Consider the following 21,333-nt stretch of genomic DNA (forward strand, 5'->3'; position numbering starts at 1 on the left):
CGATTATATTTTATACAGCTACAATTAGGTTCAATCAAATTACTTGTCGAATTTCTAATACGAGATTTGCTCAGTTTTATACACAAATTATATTGTACTGTTCAATTGATTTAGTGTGACTTTTCTCATTTCAATGTGGACATAATTTATACCGTCCTTAAATTCAATGACACTTCCATTGATGGTCTGCGTGGTCAAAAACTCTGCAAATTGTATACTTATTTATAACTTTATTATAAACGTTTAAGAATGGCAAAAGTAGTTTCTCGTGAATTAAAAAGAATAAAAACTAACTTGAACCTAAAGAGAAAATGATAAAGTTATTTCTTATTAGGTAAATAATGGACAAATTGGTTTACAGGATGTTACAAATGACCACTTTCACAATCTAAAAATTGAGCCAACAAATCAATTTAACAATCTAACATAAACTAACAGTTTAAAACATTAAATGAAAGTATTAACGAATTATCCTGAAAGTGTGTGTAAACCACGTTAGTGGTAGTTCAATAACAAGAACTACAAGTAGAATATACAGATTCATAGAACAAACCAATGTAATTTGTGTATATTAATTACCTTCTGCAAAACTCAGACTAAAATCTATCTCTAATCAAATAATGAGAGGTATGAAAACGTACCCCATTTAACGGTAAGTGAATTGGAGATACATAAAATACCTTAAAACGATATAGATTTGGACGGAAAAATTTGTTTTGCAAAAAACTACTAGTATTTTTATTTATTAGCTATGATCTAGTGTTAGTGAACTAAATTAATTCTAATAATTTTATCTTGCTATACAGATACTCCTTTGAAAAAGGAGTATTTTTGAGAAAACATTATGTGAGAAAGTGTCATTCCGAAAATTCCATGCTTTTGAAAAATTAGTTTAGTTAAGGAAGAGATTTTTTTATGTACAGATCATCCCGTTACGATTTATTAACCACCAAAACTTTGCTTTTATTTAAGTTCCACTTTGTGAGACCTTTCCACAACACCACATTAGCTGCACCTGTTAAGTCAATTTACTGAGACAGTCCTGGAGCATTTTCTTCTTTTTGAAAGATTGAAACATAAAACAAGCATTTCAAACAAAAAAGGTGCAATAATTATATGTAGAGTTTTTTTGTTAATTTATAGAATGAACTGTTAGAGCGGTGCTGATTTTAAATGTTACTTGCACCTAACACCGGAGACAGCAGCCAAATGTGGTAAGAAAGGCTCTGATCCTTTGCGTGGTGGATTGTATCGAGACTCTCCCTTAGCGTTCTCCCAGACTGTAAAGTAGGCCTACCTGCTTAACTACTTCGTCTAGAAATGGCGTGAAGGGTACCATAATTTACCAATTTGAATTTATATTTTAATACATATGTTAGTTTTCTTTCCATTCTTTGTACTTTTTATTTTTACTCCGTTTTTACGTAGAATATTGTAGAGAGAGGCTGCAATAAAACAAAATAGTATTGTCGTAACCTTTTCTTTGCAATTTATCTCTGAAAAGATATTTTACTTAAAATATTCATCCTTTTCTAATTAATTGGAATAATCTACAGCGTGACCAATGCAGGTTATTTATGCGTTATATATTTTTATTCCATCACCCTCACTTAACTTACATCTAAAAATTCTAAATAACAAAACTTTATTATATACTTCACAATATTTTACATTTTGTTTTCAATATGCATTTTTATACTTACAACTCACTGAATAAGGTTATTAGTTTGCTAATATACCATTCTAATCCTAATAGTTAGAACTTGACTCCAAAAACTCTCTTAGAAGCAGTCGGCAAGAAATATGCTAGAGCAAATTTTGCTGGACTATGCTTTCGATCTAATGTACCAATTGTAGGTCTAAGTGTTCTAAAATATTACAAATATTTTTCAGTTTATAAAAAACAAACACGTAAATAGTGTCGATGTTAATGCACTTTTCACTGTACATTTTTAGCAAATATGTATTAGATATAGATTTAAAACAAAATTACTATCTAACTTTTACAATAAACTTAATAACTGTTATAAAACCCATCTTAGTTGTCTTTTGAAAGAAGTAGGTTTTTATGATCTATGATGTATATTTTCTTACTCGGAAAACAAAGCAAAATTCTGTATTGAAAACAAATATTAATACCGAAATAAATTAGAATAGTAATAAATTATACACTTTTTGACGTACTACGTTTATCGTGGCAGAAATATAACTCACTTAAACCATGTGCTCATACACGTGCAAAACCTACTGCATTGCGTGCGAAGACGTGTGTAACTGCTAGTGTAATGTAATGTTGATACTCCGACTACGTATTGTAATTTTGTAAAATAAATTACATGTACACCATAACGAACATATAGGTTGTACGGTTCACATCGCGTTCCGGTTTAACAACTGTTTCCTGAATGTGGCTATCCACGGCTACGGCGAAAATATTTCAAAAATATAAGAAATTTTTAACGTGGTGTTAAAAATTGGACAAATAGATGATGATTTCATACAATTTATTTACTACAACGGATATATCCAAACTGTAGAGTGCCGTAAATACCATTGCAAAATTGTTATAAATATATATTATTCGTAAACACATATTTAAAGTTGTAATGCTTGGTTTAGGCTAACTCAAGAATAATATAAAATTTTGAAATTAGCAGCAAATTAGCAACGTCTATCCATAAATTATAGCAATGGGGGAAATAGTAAAACATTCTAAAAACACATTAACATACAAGAGAATGATATCTACAATTAAAGAAATATATAAGAAAAACTAAAATCAACGTTACATTTAATTAAAACCTACACCTCAACAAATGTTTCTTCTCCCATTTAAAAACATATTTAAAGTTATTATGTATTTTAAATACCAATACTTAATTTAAATCTTTGCTCAAACGGCACAATGTCCTGATTTCTTGTGTAAGGTATAGGAGGGAATGAATGAATATACACGTTTCTTACTATTGGTAAAAGACTAGTACACTAATTAAAACTATAATTATGATTTAATCATATTATTAAAATATATAAGAATTTAAACGAACCGAATATCACATATAATGAATATTCCCATGACATATCGTGAATTCAATTTATTTATTTATTTACTTTGCGAATTGATTTTAATAATATTGGGACTAATTTATTAGAAACCGCATTTCTAATAACAAGTTGAGCAAGAATACATTGAAACAAATTCATTGTATATTTGCTCCGTAGAACAACATAGTATATTTAGAAACCTTTTCCATTTATCCTGTACCGTATGGACGAAACCCATGGGGATGGATACCGCTGAGGTCTTAGTAATAAATACTCGAATTGTAAAGTTTATTTATATGTTTAATGGTGGCAAATAAACATAAAAACACCATTTCTAGATATTAAAAATAAAATAACATATTTCCACGTTGCTGCCAAATAGAGTGATAATGAACTAAATGATTCATTGTTCATTATTATATTAAATGGTTTATTATTCAAAACTTTAAAATTGGCTTCCCTTCACGTAGATGTGGACTCACAAGCGCGGACGTCAGCATCTTGGCTCGACATTGCCCCTGCAGTCGGAAAAAGTGAAGATTATTAAACTACAATTCTAAAAGCACTCGAAGTTGTAATCAGAGACTCGAAGTTGAAATTAGAGACTCGGTTGAACTCGCCTACAACAAAATCACGACGTATTAGCCATGTATCGAGACAATTTAAGATTCATGACAACGTGGTCTCGTCAGAAGGACATCACCACTCTATTATCCATATTAATCTTCTAAATAAAACAGCAACAAAAGTAAGTTACTTTACTATTTATAACTTTACTTTTAAACATGCCAAATTAGATGTCTCGCTTGAAAGGGCTAATTTATAATACGAAAATATAAATTTTACCTACGGACATGGCACACGACATGTTGCTTGGCAGCAGGAATGGCAAGCTGCAAAGTTAACAAGAGACAAAGTTAAAACGCGTGCCAATTAGGTTATTAATCCACCAAGAATTTAGTTCCAAGAACATCGGATGTAACTTATATTAACCACTAATGAGTAACAGGGTTGGGAAAATATGTATTTTATACAATACAACTAAATAACGGTACAATCCTACCGTAACGTGGTGGTGGAGTGGCAGAGAGGGCTTAATAGCCCTAACTCCGCCTCTTTAATAAAGGCATTTTTCATTCATATTCATTCATTCAATCCTAAAACCACTTTTTGCCACTCTTCATGTTTAAATCTAGTTATTTAACAATATTCTAACAATATTACAGATTTAATGTTACAATCTACTTTTACTACTCCCTAATTAAGATTCAATTTCCTAATTATTTGCAAACCTACATGACAAAAATCCATATTACAAAGCAAACTATTAGAAATTAATTCATTTTGAAACACAGTTATCAATAATCCCAGCAATCTTTACTGGGATTACCAAACAGCACACTTATTCTCCGGATTCATAGCATCCCCAGGGCCACACTGGAACACCTTACTAAACTCCGGGAAGTTCTTCATGACTCCGTTAACTCTAAACTCTGCCGGGCGAATGTTCGTCTGTAGTGATCCGCAGTCTGAGAGCCTCAGGGCGATACCGCGTGCACCATAGGTTGGCAGTACTGATCATAAACAGCTGATCGTTGCTGTATTGTTCCAAGTTTGGCAACCCTGGTTCCGGTTCCACCAGTTGATTTGCCATCCGATGGTACGCATGATAGGCCAACTTGAATCCACCGTTGTCCGCCACGTTTTCTCCCTGTGTGTTGATGCCGTTCAGCTGAAAAATATGGGGGTTAGTATAAGTCACAGCTGAAAATCGGTTTTCACAGCTCACATAATCAGGTATTATTTCTGTTAATAATTTATACCTTACAGCAAGGTTATTGTTATGTTTAACAGGTGAGATCAGATATTACACAGCCATATTGTAATAAGAAAATAAAGGGTGTAAAGTTTTAAATAAATAAAAATACCCTTCTCCCAGGCGATTTCAAAATAATCAATGATGATTTTATACAAGAAATTCTGGTCTATGGGAAAAACGAATCCTGTCTGAATTAGGAAATTATATTGGTTGAGATTAACAGCCTAATATCTTCTAGCTAGATTGTATTAGAAAATGAAGGATGAAATCTTCATAATTTCTTATATTAGCTACGAAAGATGAATATTAGGCGTATACAAATAATAGCATTAAAATACTACATTAAAGAGCATCCGTGTTTAATAATATTGCGTAGAAAAATTAACAGTACTGCTAATGAAAGTGGTCTTCTAATGAGATTAAGAAAATTACATTTCATTACAAGTGAAAATTCAAGTTAAAACGGAATAGCTAAAGCCTACATTAATACATTAAAAATGGTGCTGTGGCACTAAACTTCTAGTTTACATTATAGATATAATAGTATCAAACCTGAAACCAAACAACAAGGCACAATTTAACAACGATACCAAATGACATTGAAAATTCCAGAACAACGATCCCCGCGCACAAAAGTATTCAATGCTGTACATGCTGTTTATGGTGGGATTTGAATCGCAGTAGTGAATGTATATCCGTTCCATGATTATATCATTATAATTAAGAGTCTGTCTTATTTCAGGTTCACAGGTGCACGTCCTAGAGGAATCTATTTCAAAATGGGATATTTTAGTTTTTATATGATTACAGTGTACAAAAAAGCTTAAATACTGGCTGTAGTGAAGTGGCCTTGAAATTTACCCATAGACCACATAAGACTAAAAGATGTAGCATAAGTAAATACGACGTGAAACCAAGAAACTCGCGCGCCTACAACAAGATGGCGGTAGCCGGCGATGAGTAATCCTAGTGGTGGGCGTAAGACCAGCATTCCTCGATCAGCTGTGTGAATAGAGGAGAAATAGAAAGAATTCCCTACAATGGGTTATTTGTCTATATCTATCAAATACATCTCATTATTGATAAGAGTAACGTTAAATTACTATAGCACAGTTAAATTATCACGAAGTTAAATTATGAATATATTATTTTACAATTTTATTTCATTTATGTCGCAAAAATTACAATGTCACTATAGTATTACCAAATAACATCAATAAAGCGAACGAAATAAACTTGTTCAATGAATCCTTACAAATAACTGAAAACAAGTTTACTCGATTGATGGTGTTTTAAGACCACCTATAGAATATATATTGCAATCAAATAAATTGAGATACATAATTATTTAAAAGTTTATTTAGGACTATTAAAAGTTTATATAGAATTACAAAATCCCAATCATTAATCTAATTAGAAATATTTTTGGTTGATTTTTCAAAGATTTTTGTTCGAAAATCCTTGTTTTAGGCCTAAGCATTTCATTTATCTTAATTCAGATTTTATCCTAAAGCTACAAAATATATTTTAAATTAAGATAAATAAATGGCAAATCAATATTTTCATCGGAAAGAGATACTAGGTTCCTTAGTTTTATCATAAACAATCAAAATATTTTGGAAATGTATTGTGAATATTTTAATTTTGTTGATGTGACATCTCTTAATATACTTGTTTACACATGTTTAATAAATGCAAAAACTTTATTTCACATAAGATTTTTGTAAAATTAAAGTTTCATGAATTCTTACAGGACAAAGTTTCCTGCTCAATGCCTTAGTTGATTTCCCATAAACCCTAGAAATGTTTGATATTACATCATTTAGCTTATTAAAGTGTAAGTATGACCTAATATGTTGCTTAGATATTGTAAAATATACAAGTCAGACAGTTGTACTCTCTGACTACAAATTCCTCCGTTTTTAAACTCACATGCCAAAAACAAAACAAATATGGCAAGTGACTAACCTTTCTATATCACCTTTAAAAACGCATATATGAGTTTTGCCTTTATTTGTATATATAAAATATTACTATTTACTGTTTGGATAGCACCATTAATGTCCTTGACTCGCCAGCTTTTTTCATGCAAAGTTTCAAAATGTTATCTTAATTCTAAATAGGCTACATCATGAGTAATTTGACAAGCATTGATATTATTCACTATTCTGAACGTGATTTGGAGTTTCTTGCCTGCAACAAGATGGCGGACATGGCTTCAACTGCTGTAATGCCAGTAATAGAGGCTTCATTTACAAACACTTTAACTAGCTTTTGTCATTTAATTATGAGAGGCAAAATACTTTTGAATATTTCATTGATAAAGTAGAACAGAGTTCCAGGGTTTTCTTGATAATCAATAAAAATACCGGAAGAAAAACATTTTATAATTAAAGTTTCTTAACATATAGGTTCGCAAAAGACATAAAATAACGTTTAAATTAAAAAATTGCTTAAATCTTTGAAAAAAAATGTTATTCAAATCGAGAAAATTATTTATTTTATTATATGTACTTTGTAAAATTGTCACTTCTACATACTGCCAAGATGTTAAGTGGTCGTTATGCGTGTGACATCTAAAAAAAATACTTCGCGCCCGTCCTAATTGAATTAGAGAAAAATATTTAATTAATGTACTACTGTCGTATATAGGAGATTACAAGTTCAAACGCCTACTTCATTAATCAAAGTAAATTATTTATCCTTTACATTTAGAGGTAAGCTTTTATAGATTATAATTGTTTGAATACGAGAAATCATTTGACATAATAATATGCTGACCAAAACACCTTTTGTGGTATCTAAAAGTACAAATATCTCAAGAAAGAATAAAGTAATTTAAAAACGAATTGTCACATCGTCTTCGATGTAAAAAACATATAAATCGTGTATCTAAATACCACCTTTACGCTTAAAAAGTTATCCAATTTAAATATGGTGGATCCAAGATGACTGCAAAAAACGTGGACTTAATCGAAATGAAGTACTTATTAATCAACAATGATCAGCGGTCTGACCAGTGTCTACATCAAATTTAAGACAGTGCAGAATTTCAAACTAATCCTGAATATAATATGTTATAAAACCAGAACCAATCGCAGCGGTTTCAGTAGTTTACTTACGTTTAATTGAGTCTGACTGTCTTTGTAGCTGGCGTATTGGTCTATTATACACATCTTCTTCTTATTGAAATTATCCTTACTTTCCTTCCCCCACCATTCGTTAAGGTCACCCTTGTAATCAAACTGGCTGCCCTGCAATAAAGAGACCGTACTGTAAACTTCATAATCCTTCCATTTATAATTCATGACGCTACAACGTCTATTTTCTACAGGAAACTTCCGAAATACACCAATCTTCAAAAATAATCCTCACACTGTTGCATTGAGAAATTCATCTCATGGCAGGACTTCATGAAAATTATTTTTGAAATTATGGATGTAAATATCTTGTAGTACTTTCAGTGACACAATAAAATATAATACCACAATATGTATTATTGCCGATTAGCACGGAAAATTTTGCACTACAACTAAAAACTAATATAAAACTGTACCAAACGTAGTCTAATCTTACTTCCAATAAAATCCCCAACTTACATCTCGTACATTATAATCAAAGCTGATTATGACTTAGGCCACTTGGAATATTTAAAAAAGTTGAAGTAATGGGTTTTATGAAAAATATTTTAAATGAATCGGGTTGGTAGTCGGCTTTCATTATTCATCAAACTCATTTTATTTGACTTATCCTTTTTGTTAGGCCTTCACTTTATTTATTACTTTTCGTTTATGTCTTAATATTTGAATAAAAAAACCTATGTTTTTTATTATTGCTTCATATTATTTTCTATTTCACACATCATTCATTTACTTGGTTTTAGAAAAGGTGAAATCATTAGGACTTCCTGCCTGTATGAATACGTCAGTTCAGTATATACATTCTTAGCGTGTTACATTTTAACCTTACAAAAACAAGATAATTTAACTGCAAGATCCATGTTATGTGGTCACAAAATTGAGAATAAATAGATAAAGAAAGACCTAAAATTCCGTGTGAAAACTTTACAAACAAATATTTGGCACCCATTTTAATTAAATTAGAGCAAACAAAATCATTGACTTAGTATAGAAAACAGTTGCATATTTACTCTACAGCACTAAATGAAAGTTAACGCGCTGAATTTGTGACGTATAGCCTTAAATGTTATCTTTCAACCTATTTACAAAATGTGATTAAATTGGTTATATCTACCACTCTTCATTTTTGTGTTCAATGTGATAAATAATGGGGAAATTACAAGTATAAAAACATATCATGATCAAGAATAAACATATTTAGTGAAATAACTTACAAATTATGAATACTTTATATACTTACAGAAAGCAATAATGTCAACTAGCATTGTTGGTTGTATGTGGATACAAAACTTGAATCATATACTTCGTTAACACTCTGCCAATTAAAAGTAGCCTTCGAACTGGGAACATTTTCTGAAACGTTCACATAACTACACGAAATTGTATTTGAGCTATGTGTGGAAAATTGTAGACCAAAAAGATAGCTCAAATATATTAAATCACACAAGTTTTGTTTAGTAGTTAAGACCTATATTTAGAGTCAGAAGGACAAAAATGGGGTTTCTTGCAACAAAATCTAAATTTATTTTTTAACAAAACAACCTTCACTCTTCGGACTACACCTTCATCAGTGATCGGCCGTGCACTCAACGAACGATCAGAGCTGCTATACCCTATTTATTATTAAATATTTATCAAAAAAAGGCCTAAATACACAGTTTGTTCCACAATCTGACATTTACCTTATCATCAAAGCCATGCGTAAACTCGTGACCGATAACAAACCCTATCGTAGCGTAGTTCACATACTGAGGAACCCGAGCGCTGAAGAACGGCTGCTGGAGAATTCCAGCTGGAAATTCTGGAACAAGCATATATCGGCTTTATTATTGCTGCCATTAATTTCGCCTCTGCATATAATGTACGACTCCAGAGATTATTCAATCAGTTAATGACTGAAGTAATTCACACACAATGAAAACAGCATATGTTTGTTGTATCAATATCGTTGAGTAAACGTTTTGCCTATCCTCAAAAGAGAAGGTTTTTATTTTTATTACTCATAGTTAAGAAGTGTAGAATAATAACAGTAATCACACCGTGTATACCTCATTCTGAAGACTTTGATTAAAGAATGAAAACTGAGAAAACTATATATATATATATATATATATATATATATATATATATATACACAGGGTGTTTCCTAAATGTGTTCCAATATTGTGGTATTTTGTTCTAGACGTGAAAATGAGCAAAAAACGCCATATGTAGGTATATAGGTTAAGTTAGTTATGAGTAAAATGCAAACAATGCCAGAAAACACAAACAACTTTTAATAGCGACTTTGAATCAGCTGTTCAGAGTAAAACAGTTTAGAAAACCACACTTCCTGTTATGTAATGTGTAAAACATGGTATTATGTTTGGTAGTAATAATCAGTTGTTTTTTATTCGATTTTAATGAAACAACCACTGTTAGATTTAGAATAAAGTTTAAAACATTTTAATATTCTTATAAAATTTTCGTATAGGTTATCGATATTGAGGAATATATTTATTCAAATACGTCAAAATTTATGATTGGATGCCATTTTGAAACGGGTAAAGATACTTAGTTCATAATTTTTTCTCAAATGGGCATACAAAAGGTCAACACTTCAACTTCAAAGTTTCATAACTTTATCTTCTCCTGTATAAAAGATATAACTTTTTTGGTACAAATCACATACAGACAGATAGACGGAAAAATAAAAGTTTTAGAATATACCTCCATATGAAGTTTTTTGCTCATTTTCACGTCTAGAACAAAATACCACAATATTGGAACACGTTTAGGAAACACCCTGTATAATACATTCTCACTTTGTCAAAGAAGTGTTTCCTGTGAGTGCTCATGATAAGCTTTTAATCGCGCTTCGCTTTCCTCTTGTGGTTAGTTTTGTAAAGCGCATTTTACTTTTAACTAAGCATAAACGCTTATTCTGTTATGTATTATTTGCAAGCTTCTCTTCGTGTTCTACCCATTTCAAACAGAATAGTATACTAGTAAAATAATAAATAATAATATACCCAGTGGTTACATAAGAGTTTGTTCTCATGAGCAAGAATCTAATGGTGTTTAAAGTTGTTGATCACAACTCCGACGCGTAACTACTCAAACAGCCATAGACAACGTCATTTCCAAACATCGCAGTGCCCGTGGTTAACACAGCAATCTCAGGCCACTATGGCCAAGAGGCTATGATTAATGGAAAGAGAATTGAAATTGAGTCCAAAATACCAAAACAGTAAGAGACCTAAGGCCTGAAAACATCGCTCTTCTCAACACGTTCCTCTCCAAAGAAAAATGGAATTTTCCAAATTTACCTCAATCCATAGCAAAGCAAATTAACACGTTTTACAATTTCCTGATTTTCACCTAAATATATGCTGTCCTACAAAAATCATCAGAGTTTGTTCTAAAAGGGCAAACAAGTGCATCACTATAAGTCTATTGATTTCTATAAAGAAAACACAAATATTTCTCCGAAAAAAATACCTCTAACAAAAAATTCAAATCTTTTACAATAAGTATTGAAAACCCTAAGAAAAAGTAATCCAAGCAGTGAAAACATATGATGTCTGTAAATCTATAATTACTCCAAAAAGTGTTCTTAAAACTTTTGGAGCATCATCAACAATAAAGTAAAATCTAGGTTAAATTGAGAGTGATTAAAAGGAGGTGAATTTACAGGACGATCTCAGTTCCACAACCAACTACAAGCCTGTCTCAACTTTACCAATTTTGAGTAAGGTCTATGAAAAAATAATTTTGACAAGAATGCTGCAGTATTTGGATAAACAAACCAACTTCCAGATGAACAGTTTGGGTTCAGGAATGGTAAATCGACTAAAGACGCTGTTGTGAGTCTGGTCGACTTGGTTGTCGTATTATAAAATCTAAATACTACCCTAGTTGCGTTTCTTGACTTATCAAAGACATTCGACTGTCTTTACCACAAAACTCTGCTCGAAAAACTGGAATCACATGGCATCCGAGGCGTGACATTCTTTTGTTACATAGTTTCTGAGTGACAGAACTCAAGTTGTTAAAATCTCAAATAAATTTTCAAATCCAATCCAGTTCAGCTATGAGGTCCCGCAGAAATCAATTCTGTTTCTCATATATGTCAATGACGTTGGGACATCACTAGTGAATGGAAAAGTCGTGCAGTATGCTGATGATACGGCTCTCTGTTTCAATGGAAAATCAAAATCTATTTGGAAGAACAGACTTTTGTTAAAATTAATAATTATGTTCAGCATTTTAACAGCCACAATCTTAAAGCAAACACACATCCAAATCCAATGTCATGAACTTTTTTCTGCTACAGATGTTAGCAGATTCAATTCTGGAAGAAGTCTACAGCACTAAATTCCTTGGCATACACCTGGAATGACTACATTGACTATGTTTAGGCCACATTATACTTAGGCATTTATATTTTGAGGTTTTTAGCCAAGTATTACACAACTCAGGTTGTGATAACGGCGGATTATGGCTTAATTTACCCCCACCTTTGCCAAAGGAGTGGTATTGTGGGTAACTGTGACTAACAGTTGACGAGAGTGTACAAATTGCACAATCAAACGACTCGAATAATCTCTCATTTGAATTTCAGAGAGTCTTCTAAAGAAACCTTAAACAAACTTCGGCTGTTTACTCTGCCAAGTCTCTATATTTATAAAACAACTCTTTAATGTTTTCTACATGTACCATGACTATTGGCCAAGACATTTATTCGTACGAGACAAGAGGCAGAGGAAGCTACCGAACTGGTAAACACAGAACGGTAGTTTATGAATATCTGCTCTCTCAGACAGGTGTTCGCTTAATCAACATGCTGTTGTACCGAATGACGATAACACATGGGGGTGGTGACTTCTGAGGTCGTAGTAATAAATACTCGAATTGCAAAGTTTACTCATAAGTTCAATTTAATTTACTAAAACTTACAAGCACCACTTTTAGATGGTAAATTAAATGTATGTATTGCCACGTTGCTGCCAATTAGAGTATAAGAACCAAAAATGTATATCTGCTAGGTGGGCCTAAAATATCCAATGTTCTATGGAATTATGCCTAGGATGTTTTACTTTATAAAACATTAAGATTTCACTTCCCTTCGCAATATGTAGACTCACAAACCGGGTGTCGGCGTCTTGGCACGAGACATTGAAGCTGTAGTCTAAGAACGGTTATTTCTAGTCGCTAGTTACTAGAAGAGGTGTCCAAGTTATGGAAGTGGTAGCCAACTCCTCAAATAATACGTGAGAGACGTGAAACACATAAGTACGTGAACTACGTGAACTACGTGAACTCGCGGACAAAGCGCGCGAGGTCTGATCGGTCACGTAGTTGGGCTGCTATTAAGGGTTAGAAGAAAATATTCATACGCGTGCCAATTAGGTAGTTACTCCGCCCAATAATTTAGTTCCGGAACATAATAAAACTAAATTATACTGGCTGACGAGGTTGTGAAATTTACATTTTATGAAATATAATTAACTAATTAACGGTACACTGTCCAATGGGATAAAGAATGGCGTAGCACCCTTTGTACTAAAACTCCATTGAAACGCTTTTTAACGTCACAAGCATTTTATAATGTTACCGAGTTTTTGACTGGAAGATCACTCAATCAAAAGATTGACTTCGGGGTTGTAGGTGGAAAATGGATGAAGAATTTTCATGAACACATGCAACATGAATGCTGAATTGTATGTTTGAGTGTGATCATGATGTGATGAGAATATACATAATGTTAACTCTGAACTATATTTTTGCTATACATGTAAATCACGTTTCCGTAATAAATATTTATCAATTGATTTTTATGTGCGCGCGATCGCAATTTTTTGTGTATGTGTGTGTGTGGTCTACTGGCTGATTGTAGTTCAATTTTAAATGGTCATTCTTAGTGTTCCTGGTAATATATAGGCCTATCCTTATTTCAAATATCCCTCCCGGCTACTCCCCACTGGTCTCTGAAGTTGCGAAAAATCCCATTTTGGTCTCTTCAGAAAAAGTGTATTACTTGGAAGAGTCTGTTAAATTTAATCTAATATTCTGTGTACTCATTGTTTATGACAACACAGCTATTATTTTTTATTAATTTAACCATCGTGTGTGAAGCCGTTGCTAACTGTTAATGAAACCACTGCAGTGATGTAAAGTTTACTTTGAACATGTTTTTAAAATATAGAATATTTATTTACCAATGTATTTCTTGCTGATATTTCTTCCATTTTTGAGGCCAATAGTGTGGAACTCGATTAATGTATTTCTTCTATTTTTTAATAACATGTCACTGGATACGATGTTAGCAAAACTTCAGTGCGATAGAGTAATAGAAAGTGCTTTAATTTAATTCATGTATTTTAATGTCATGACGATAAACACGAAAAGAGAGTTTGCAAGCTTATAGTAAGAATTCAAAAATACAGGGCACTAAAAAAACGAATTTTTAATAATATCAACTATACAAAAGGTTGGACTTTTGGAAAACTCTTTATAAATAGTTTAACATTTTAACGTTTTCACGCATCAATGTAAATTATTGTGTTGTGTCAGCAGTGGTTCTTTTTTCCTGAAAGAGATAATCAGAAATTCAAATTAGAAGACTCTTAGTATAGTTCATATTTTTTATTACAGCTAGTTTATAAAAAATATAAACATCAAAAATTGTTCTGCATATGAAATCTTGGTTTTGTTTCGATACCCAACTGAAATAGCATATACGTGATTTCATATACGTAATTAATAGCATATCTTGTTTTCCCTTGCTATTTTATCACAAAATAATTAACAGGGCTGCAGTATATTAAGAGGCCACCACCACAATAGATTCATATTTATGATTATCTAAACTATATAAAAAATGTTGGCACAAATTACGTTATATAAAACCTATCTGTTGTGTGTACATACAAACTGTAACAACCAAAACAGTTTAACATTTACATACTTTTTATTAATTTTAATGAGACACTATGATTCATTGTGGTAGTGGCCTTTTATTATACTGCAGCAATTACCATGTTTGAATGAAACAACCAGCGTATTATACTAGTCAGATTAAAGGCTGCCTATGGATTAAACTACCTCAGCTGTAAAAGTTATAAATTGAACAAACATTACACAATTATTTTGAGATATACGTATGAAACGCATAGAACTTATAATTTTGTAAGTTTAATGAATATATCGATTCTTTAGTTTGTTATAGATATATAAGTTGGTTAAGTTATAGTTACGAAAATAATGGAAGTAGATACAAAAAAATATTGATGTGTCCATTGAATGTTCTAAACCTAGGTTATTTAGCGTGAAGTATCAGTGCATTTTTCTGTAAGAATATCATCATAATCAAGGATGAATACTGTCTACTTACGCATTGAGTTCTCCATAGGGTTATAGAAGGCGTTTACCATAGTGACAGTACCGTGCGACCTCCAGTCTGTCCTGTTTACCTCCTCTCGAAGTTGGCGGAACGTGTAGTCGTTCTCCCAACGAGACAGATCGATGAATGCCTCGAAGTACTGGTCTTTGTCAATGTCCAGCTGGGAAACAAAACTTTTACAGCATAGTTCACAAAACATCACATTTCCAATCCGTAATCTCATTTTTACATCTTTAAAGGGTTAAAAAGTTGCATTTTCTATTCTGTGATAAATGGGGAAATCCAGACAACTATATTAAAAAAGATTATTAGTTCATTAATTTTATTGTTATATATATATATATATATATATATACAATTAATATATAATATAAAATAAATATATATACAATTAATCCAAATAGCATGTCAGTTTATAACGTATTATAAACTGTTAAAAAAATATTTAATGAATTTAAGGATAAACAGAGTTAAAAATTTACTTGTCGTTGATAAGTTTCTGTGCTACTTACGGTTTCACTATAATAATTATTTATTAAATCCACCTTTCATAGGAGTCGTTTTAAACTCGATAATTGTAACTTCTCATAAATATTTTCTGGTGAAATTTAACATTATTGTGTGTTATAATTCGCAAAATACAATTTTAAGCAATTTGTATCTTATAATACCGATAGTTGAACTTTATTGACAGCCATTATCACGTCGCAAAGGTTAAATTCGAGTTTGGTAAAAAGTTGATAATGGATTATGTCAATTGTTATTCAACTCACTTTTGACTTTTTAAAATTGTAAACTACGTAAAAATAATGTCCCTATTTGTGATTTATTGTATTATGAATTAGATTATATTCCATTCAAAATGCCTTTAATATCTTACACTCAATTGATCAGTTATGAGTCAGACGCTGAGCAGTGCAGACCGGTTTACCTGGCGCTCTCGCTCTCCTTTGTACAGTAAATCATGCCTATATTCTACGTGTTTAAATGCTTTATAGCACCTTATTATCTGACTTATTGTTACCCTTATATTATCTGCCACTGCCGATTCTTCAATTTAGTGACCGTGTGTATTTTTTTAAAATCATGCTCTGTTTTTGCAAAAAAGGTCAACCTAGCATAAAAGTTGTTGCTCGGACTGCAAGAAACCCATGCCATACTCATGTGTTAGTTTATCTAAAGAAGATGTTGGCTATATAACTAATGAGAAGCAAATTTGGCGCTGTCCATCTTGTGCTGTGATTAGAAAGAAGAGTACGTCTTGTGAGTCACCTTGTGAGTCTACGTGTTTGGAGACAGTCACGCTAGAAACATCTCTGGTATATTGCAAGGAAAGGTGTCGCATAGTGTTTTTGTTTGTGCTTCCAATTCCAATGCTTCCTCTGAATACATACTGAAGAACGCTAACAGTATGGCAGAATCATTGACAAAGAACGATACAAGCAGTTCTAATTGTTGGCACTAATGATGTGTCAAACTGTACCCCCAGGCATGACCGACCTGCTATTACTCTGCCAGGACATCTATTGAGATTTATAAGGGCCAACCAATACACCAACTGGGTCGTCGTCTCCTTACCACACCGTTTTGACCTCCCTCCGAGATGCTACACCAACAAACTAGTGAACCAGGTTAATCACCGACTTAAGAGCCTAACTAAGGAGGGGATCAAAGTTATCGACTCTCGTCGGCTGGAACGAAAGCATTTTACACGACATGGCCTTCATCTGGCATTCAGTTTGATTCTTTCGACCGCATTCGAGCCCTAGTTGAGCCAACCACTGGGACAGCGTCGCCGCCTCTGGATTCCTTGTCGGAGTTTCCTCCCCTGCAGCCCGGTAGGAGATCGATGTCGGGGACGGGGAGCCTTGGTGATGCTGACTCGGAGTATGGTACTGACAAGAGGATACCAGTTCTCGTTAACGAACGTTTTTTAGATGTAAGCCAGCAAGTTAGAGGTAACCAACCTTGTTTAGTTAATGTCCCGATTCTAGATTGTTAATTTTCTGGAATTAATGTTCTCAGTCCATAGGAATGTTCAAAACAACCAACTCAAAAATTCTTCACCTAAATATTCAATATTTACGTCAAAAAATCGATGAAGTGGAGGTATTATTGGCTACCGAAAATCCGGATATTGTTTCATTTACCGAACATGGTCTGAAAACCGATGAAATAAAAAATGTGAGTTTTGATAATTAACCGCTGGTATGCTCATATTTGTAGAGGAGTTCGTAAATCAGGAGGTGTTGTTATATTTTGTAAACGTGGCATATCCTTTGAAGTAATCGATCTCTCTCATCTTTCAGAAGACATGAACATGGATGTTTGTGGGGCTAAATTCACTTTGAAACAATCTTTTACTTTCAATATTATTGGATTATATCGCTCCCCTAACGGTAGCAAAAATGTCTTTTTTAACAAATCGGTAGAACTTTTTGAGCAACTAAGTAAAAAGAACAATCTGATGATCCTTGGAGACTTCAATATTGATTGGTTGGACCATTCAGTAGCTCTCCAGGACATGAAAGACCTCTTACCCTGTTACGGTCTGAGACAACTAGTAAGCTCTCCCACTCGTGAGGACTTGGTCTCTAGCAGGCAGTCATTGCTGGACTGGGTGGTGACTGACATGCCGGAGGGGAGGGTGGCTGTTGAGGTGTTCGGAACAGGACTTTCTGACCACTTCGCTCAGCTCGTCTCTGTATTTGACGCCGTCGGGTCAATCGTTGCCAACACACGTCCTAACCGTCAGTTAACCTCAAATAACATTTGCTTGTTGAACCTCATGTTATCCAGGGAACCGTGGAATGACATAAATCAGTTCCTGCCAGCAGATAATACATTTGATAGATTTTTACAAACTTTTAGTTATAATTTTGAAGTCGCTTGTCCTAAGAAATTAGTTAAATTAAAACATAATCACAATAATAAAAAGTGTATTACAAAAGGTATAGTAACTTCAAGCAAAACATTAAAATCTTTACATTTCAATTTAAGAATAAGCCCAACACAAGAGAAAAAGAATCATTATAAATGCTATAAGAAGCTTTATTCTAAAGTTATAAAAAATGCTAAGTCCAAATATATGTTTGAAACGGTCTCATTATCTTCCAATAAAAGCAAAGACGCTTGGAAACTCATCAAGCCGAATGTAAGAAAAGGCTTGAGTTCGAATTCTGAATTTGAAATTGAGATTGAGGGACGTATTGTAAAGAACAAGCAAGAAATTTGTGACTCATTTAATAGGCATTTCACGACAGTGAGTGAAAATTTGAATAAAAATCGGCACGAACCTCCTTTACAGTTCCAGGTGCAGAACTACCTGCATGATAATCCAGTATCGATGCACCCGGTGACCCCGGGGGAGGTGGTCTCTGCTGTGAAGAGGTTGAAAAACAAAACATCCTCTGGTATTGACGGTATACCAAGTAAAGTAGTAGAATCTTGCATTCAAACCATAAGCCAACCTTTGTCTAACATAGTTTCAGCTTCTTTCGGACAGGGCCGGTTCCCTCGGGCACTGAAGAGCACAGTTGCGATTCCAATACACAAGGGGGGCATTGTAATACTCTGGATTCTTATCGTCCCATCTCTCAAATGTCTACCTTTAGTAAGGTCTTCGAGCTAATTTTTCTTGGCCGATTACATTTTTTCTTGAGTTCGAATGAACTTCTACATAAGAGACAATTCGGATTCACGACGGGTAAAAGTACCGGAGAGGCAATAAGTTTTTTCGTGTCGGATATTGTGACCGAGCTGGATCAAAATCGGCGGGCTGTGGGGGTGATGATGGATTTGACAAAAGCGTTCGACTGTGTCGGTCACCCACAGCTTCTGGAGTGTCTAAGGTGTCTCGGTCTGGGGCGCTTGGCTCCACAGTGGCTGAGCTCTTACCTAACTCAGAGAGAGCAGTGTGTGCAGGTTGAGGGTAGTCGTTCATCGTGGGCTCCAGTCAATTTTGGTGTCCCTCAGGGTTCGATCTTGGGACCAGTACTCTACAACCTATATGTAAACAACTTACACCAGACGATCCCAGATAACCAGCTTGTTATGTACGCTGACGACATAGCCCTCGGGTTTTCTAGCGGGACAGTCGAGGACTTAGAAAGTAATAGTCATATAGTTTTGACACAGCTGTACCAATTTTTAAATAATTTAAATTTGCATTTGAACTTCAAACAATTTTTTTGGAATTTTCAAAACGTATGAAAGATAATTCACCTATTATTCTAATTAATAATTCAGTAGTACAACAAAGAAGGTGTGTCAAGTATTTGGGGGTACAAATAGATGATGACCTCAGCTGGCGTACTCATATCAACTGTGTATGCCAGTCGCTGTCTTCGACTGTATTCCTAATGTTCCAACTTGCCAAATACCGTAACGAGTTTCTTCTTAAACTTGTATACTGCTCTCTCGTTGAGTCTCGCTTGAGATATGGCCTGCTGGTCTGGGGCTCAGCTACACTAGCACAAATTAATAGAGTGTTTGTGTTGCAAAAGCGTGCTGTTCGTGTACTCGCTGGACTGAAAAAACGAGAATCATGCAAAATTGCTTTTAAAGAATTGAACCTTAACGCTACCGTCATTGTATATATTTGAAACAATAATGTTTGCAAAATTTAACAGTGTAGCAGTTACTGATGGATCCGCAGTACATGAGCACAACACCCGGGCTCGAGTAAACCTCCGCCAAACTGCACACCAGACAGTTTGGGCGGCGAGTTTACCGCACAATGTCGGTGTCAGGTGCTTTTGGAGACTTCCTGAACCGCTGAAGTGCATCCAAAATAAGGAAGAATTTAAAAGAAAACTAAAGGAGCATTTAGTGGCGGGTTGTTTTTACACGGTGGGAGAGTTTCTAGTATAATAATGTTTTTGTTTTATTGTTTTGTTTTTCTTGCATTATTTGTTGGAATTGTAAACTTCTTTTTAATCGGGCATAAACTAACAATTGTAAAGTTGTGACTCGTTTTACATTTTTAGTTTTTTGTGACAATAATTATAATTATGTAGACTAATAAAAAAAAATTTAGTATAATATTTACTGTTGTATAACCATTGTATTTTTATTGTTTTACTTTATAAGATATGTATATACAGCATGTACTTGACTCTGTCATACAACAAAAGTTGTCTTACGACATAAAAGGAATTTGAATTTGAATTTTGTGGCCCGGAGTCTGATATAGAACAGCTTTATCTGACGTGCTAAAAAAGCACAATGAAACTTCCGATGTCCGTAAGTGAATAAAATTTTAAACTAACAAATCGTTTGAGCTTGTTACTGAAAAAATTATGAACAAAACAACGTAATCAAAAGTCAAAGTGCAAAGTTAACTGAGTTCCTTCTACTTATTGAAGATTTAAGGATGAAAAATATCCATCTTCAAAGGAAAGTTACTGATTTTGAGCTCAGGATTGAGGACAATGAACAATATATGTGCAGAACACATTCGAGATTCAAGGGATGCCTGAAAGCAACAACGAAGACGTGTACAAAGTTGTGAAAAAGGTTGGCGTTGCTCTCGATATAAACAATTCCAGAGAAGCTATCGACGTCTGCCGTTGGTTACGCTTCGACCACTGCTACTCCCGTCTACGTGAACGAGAGTCTCAGTCCTACCAAGAGGAAACTACTAGCTGCTGCTCCATCAGTGAAACATAAAAAGAATTATTCATATTTATGGGTAAGAAACGGCAAAATATTCCTCAGGAAGGCTCAGGTTCGTATGTTCGAAATGTAAAAACTTTATAGCTGTAGCTGTTACTTAGAAAAGCATAAAGTAAGAAACACAAACAGAGAGATGGACAGAAAATAAAAATTAAGTTTTCTCAGACATTTATTTATAGGGACCTTTATTACCATTATTGTTAGTGTGTTTAACTATTTGCCGAAGTTTTGCTCCCTATTTTAGGATCACATTATATGTTCTAAAGGGT

At 33.5% G+C, this 21,333-nt stretch overlaps 1 protein-coding gene across 1 annotated transcript in view; it reads right to left on the reverse strand.

The window, feature by feature from the left end:
- Nucleotides 1–1,464: 1,464 nt before the first annotated feature.
- Nucleotides 1,465–21,333, reverse strand: part of LOC124354296 (neprilysin-2-like) — a 51,267-nt gene continuing 31,398 nt past the window's right edge. The window contains exons 11-14 of the mRNA XM_046804639.1: nt 15,380–15,548; nt 9,687–9,805; nt 7,987–8,118; nt 1,465–4,777 (exon numbers count right to left, since the gene is read on the reverse strand). Coding sequence (XP_046660595.1) covers nt 4,532–4,777; nt 7,987–8,118; nt 9,687–9,805; nt 15,380–15,548 — 666 coding nt within the window. The 3' untranslated portion in view covers nt 1,465–4,531. The remainder of the gene's footprint in view (nt 4,778–7,986; nt 8,119–9,686; nt 9,806–15,379; nt 15,549–21,333) is intronic.

Source organism: Homalodisca vitripennis, chromosome 2 (assembly GCF_021130785.1).
Source record: "Homalodisca vitripennis isolate AUS2020 chromosome 2, UT_GWSS_2.1, whole genome shotgun sequence".
NCBI lineage: Eukaryota > Metazoa > Arthropoda > Insecta > Hemiptera > Cicadellidae > Homalodisca > Homalodisca vitripennis.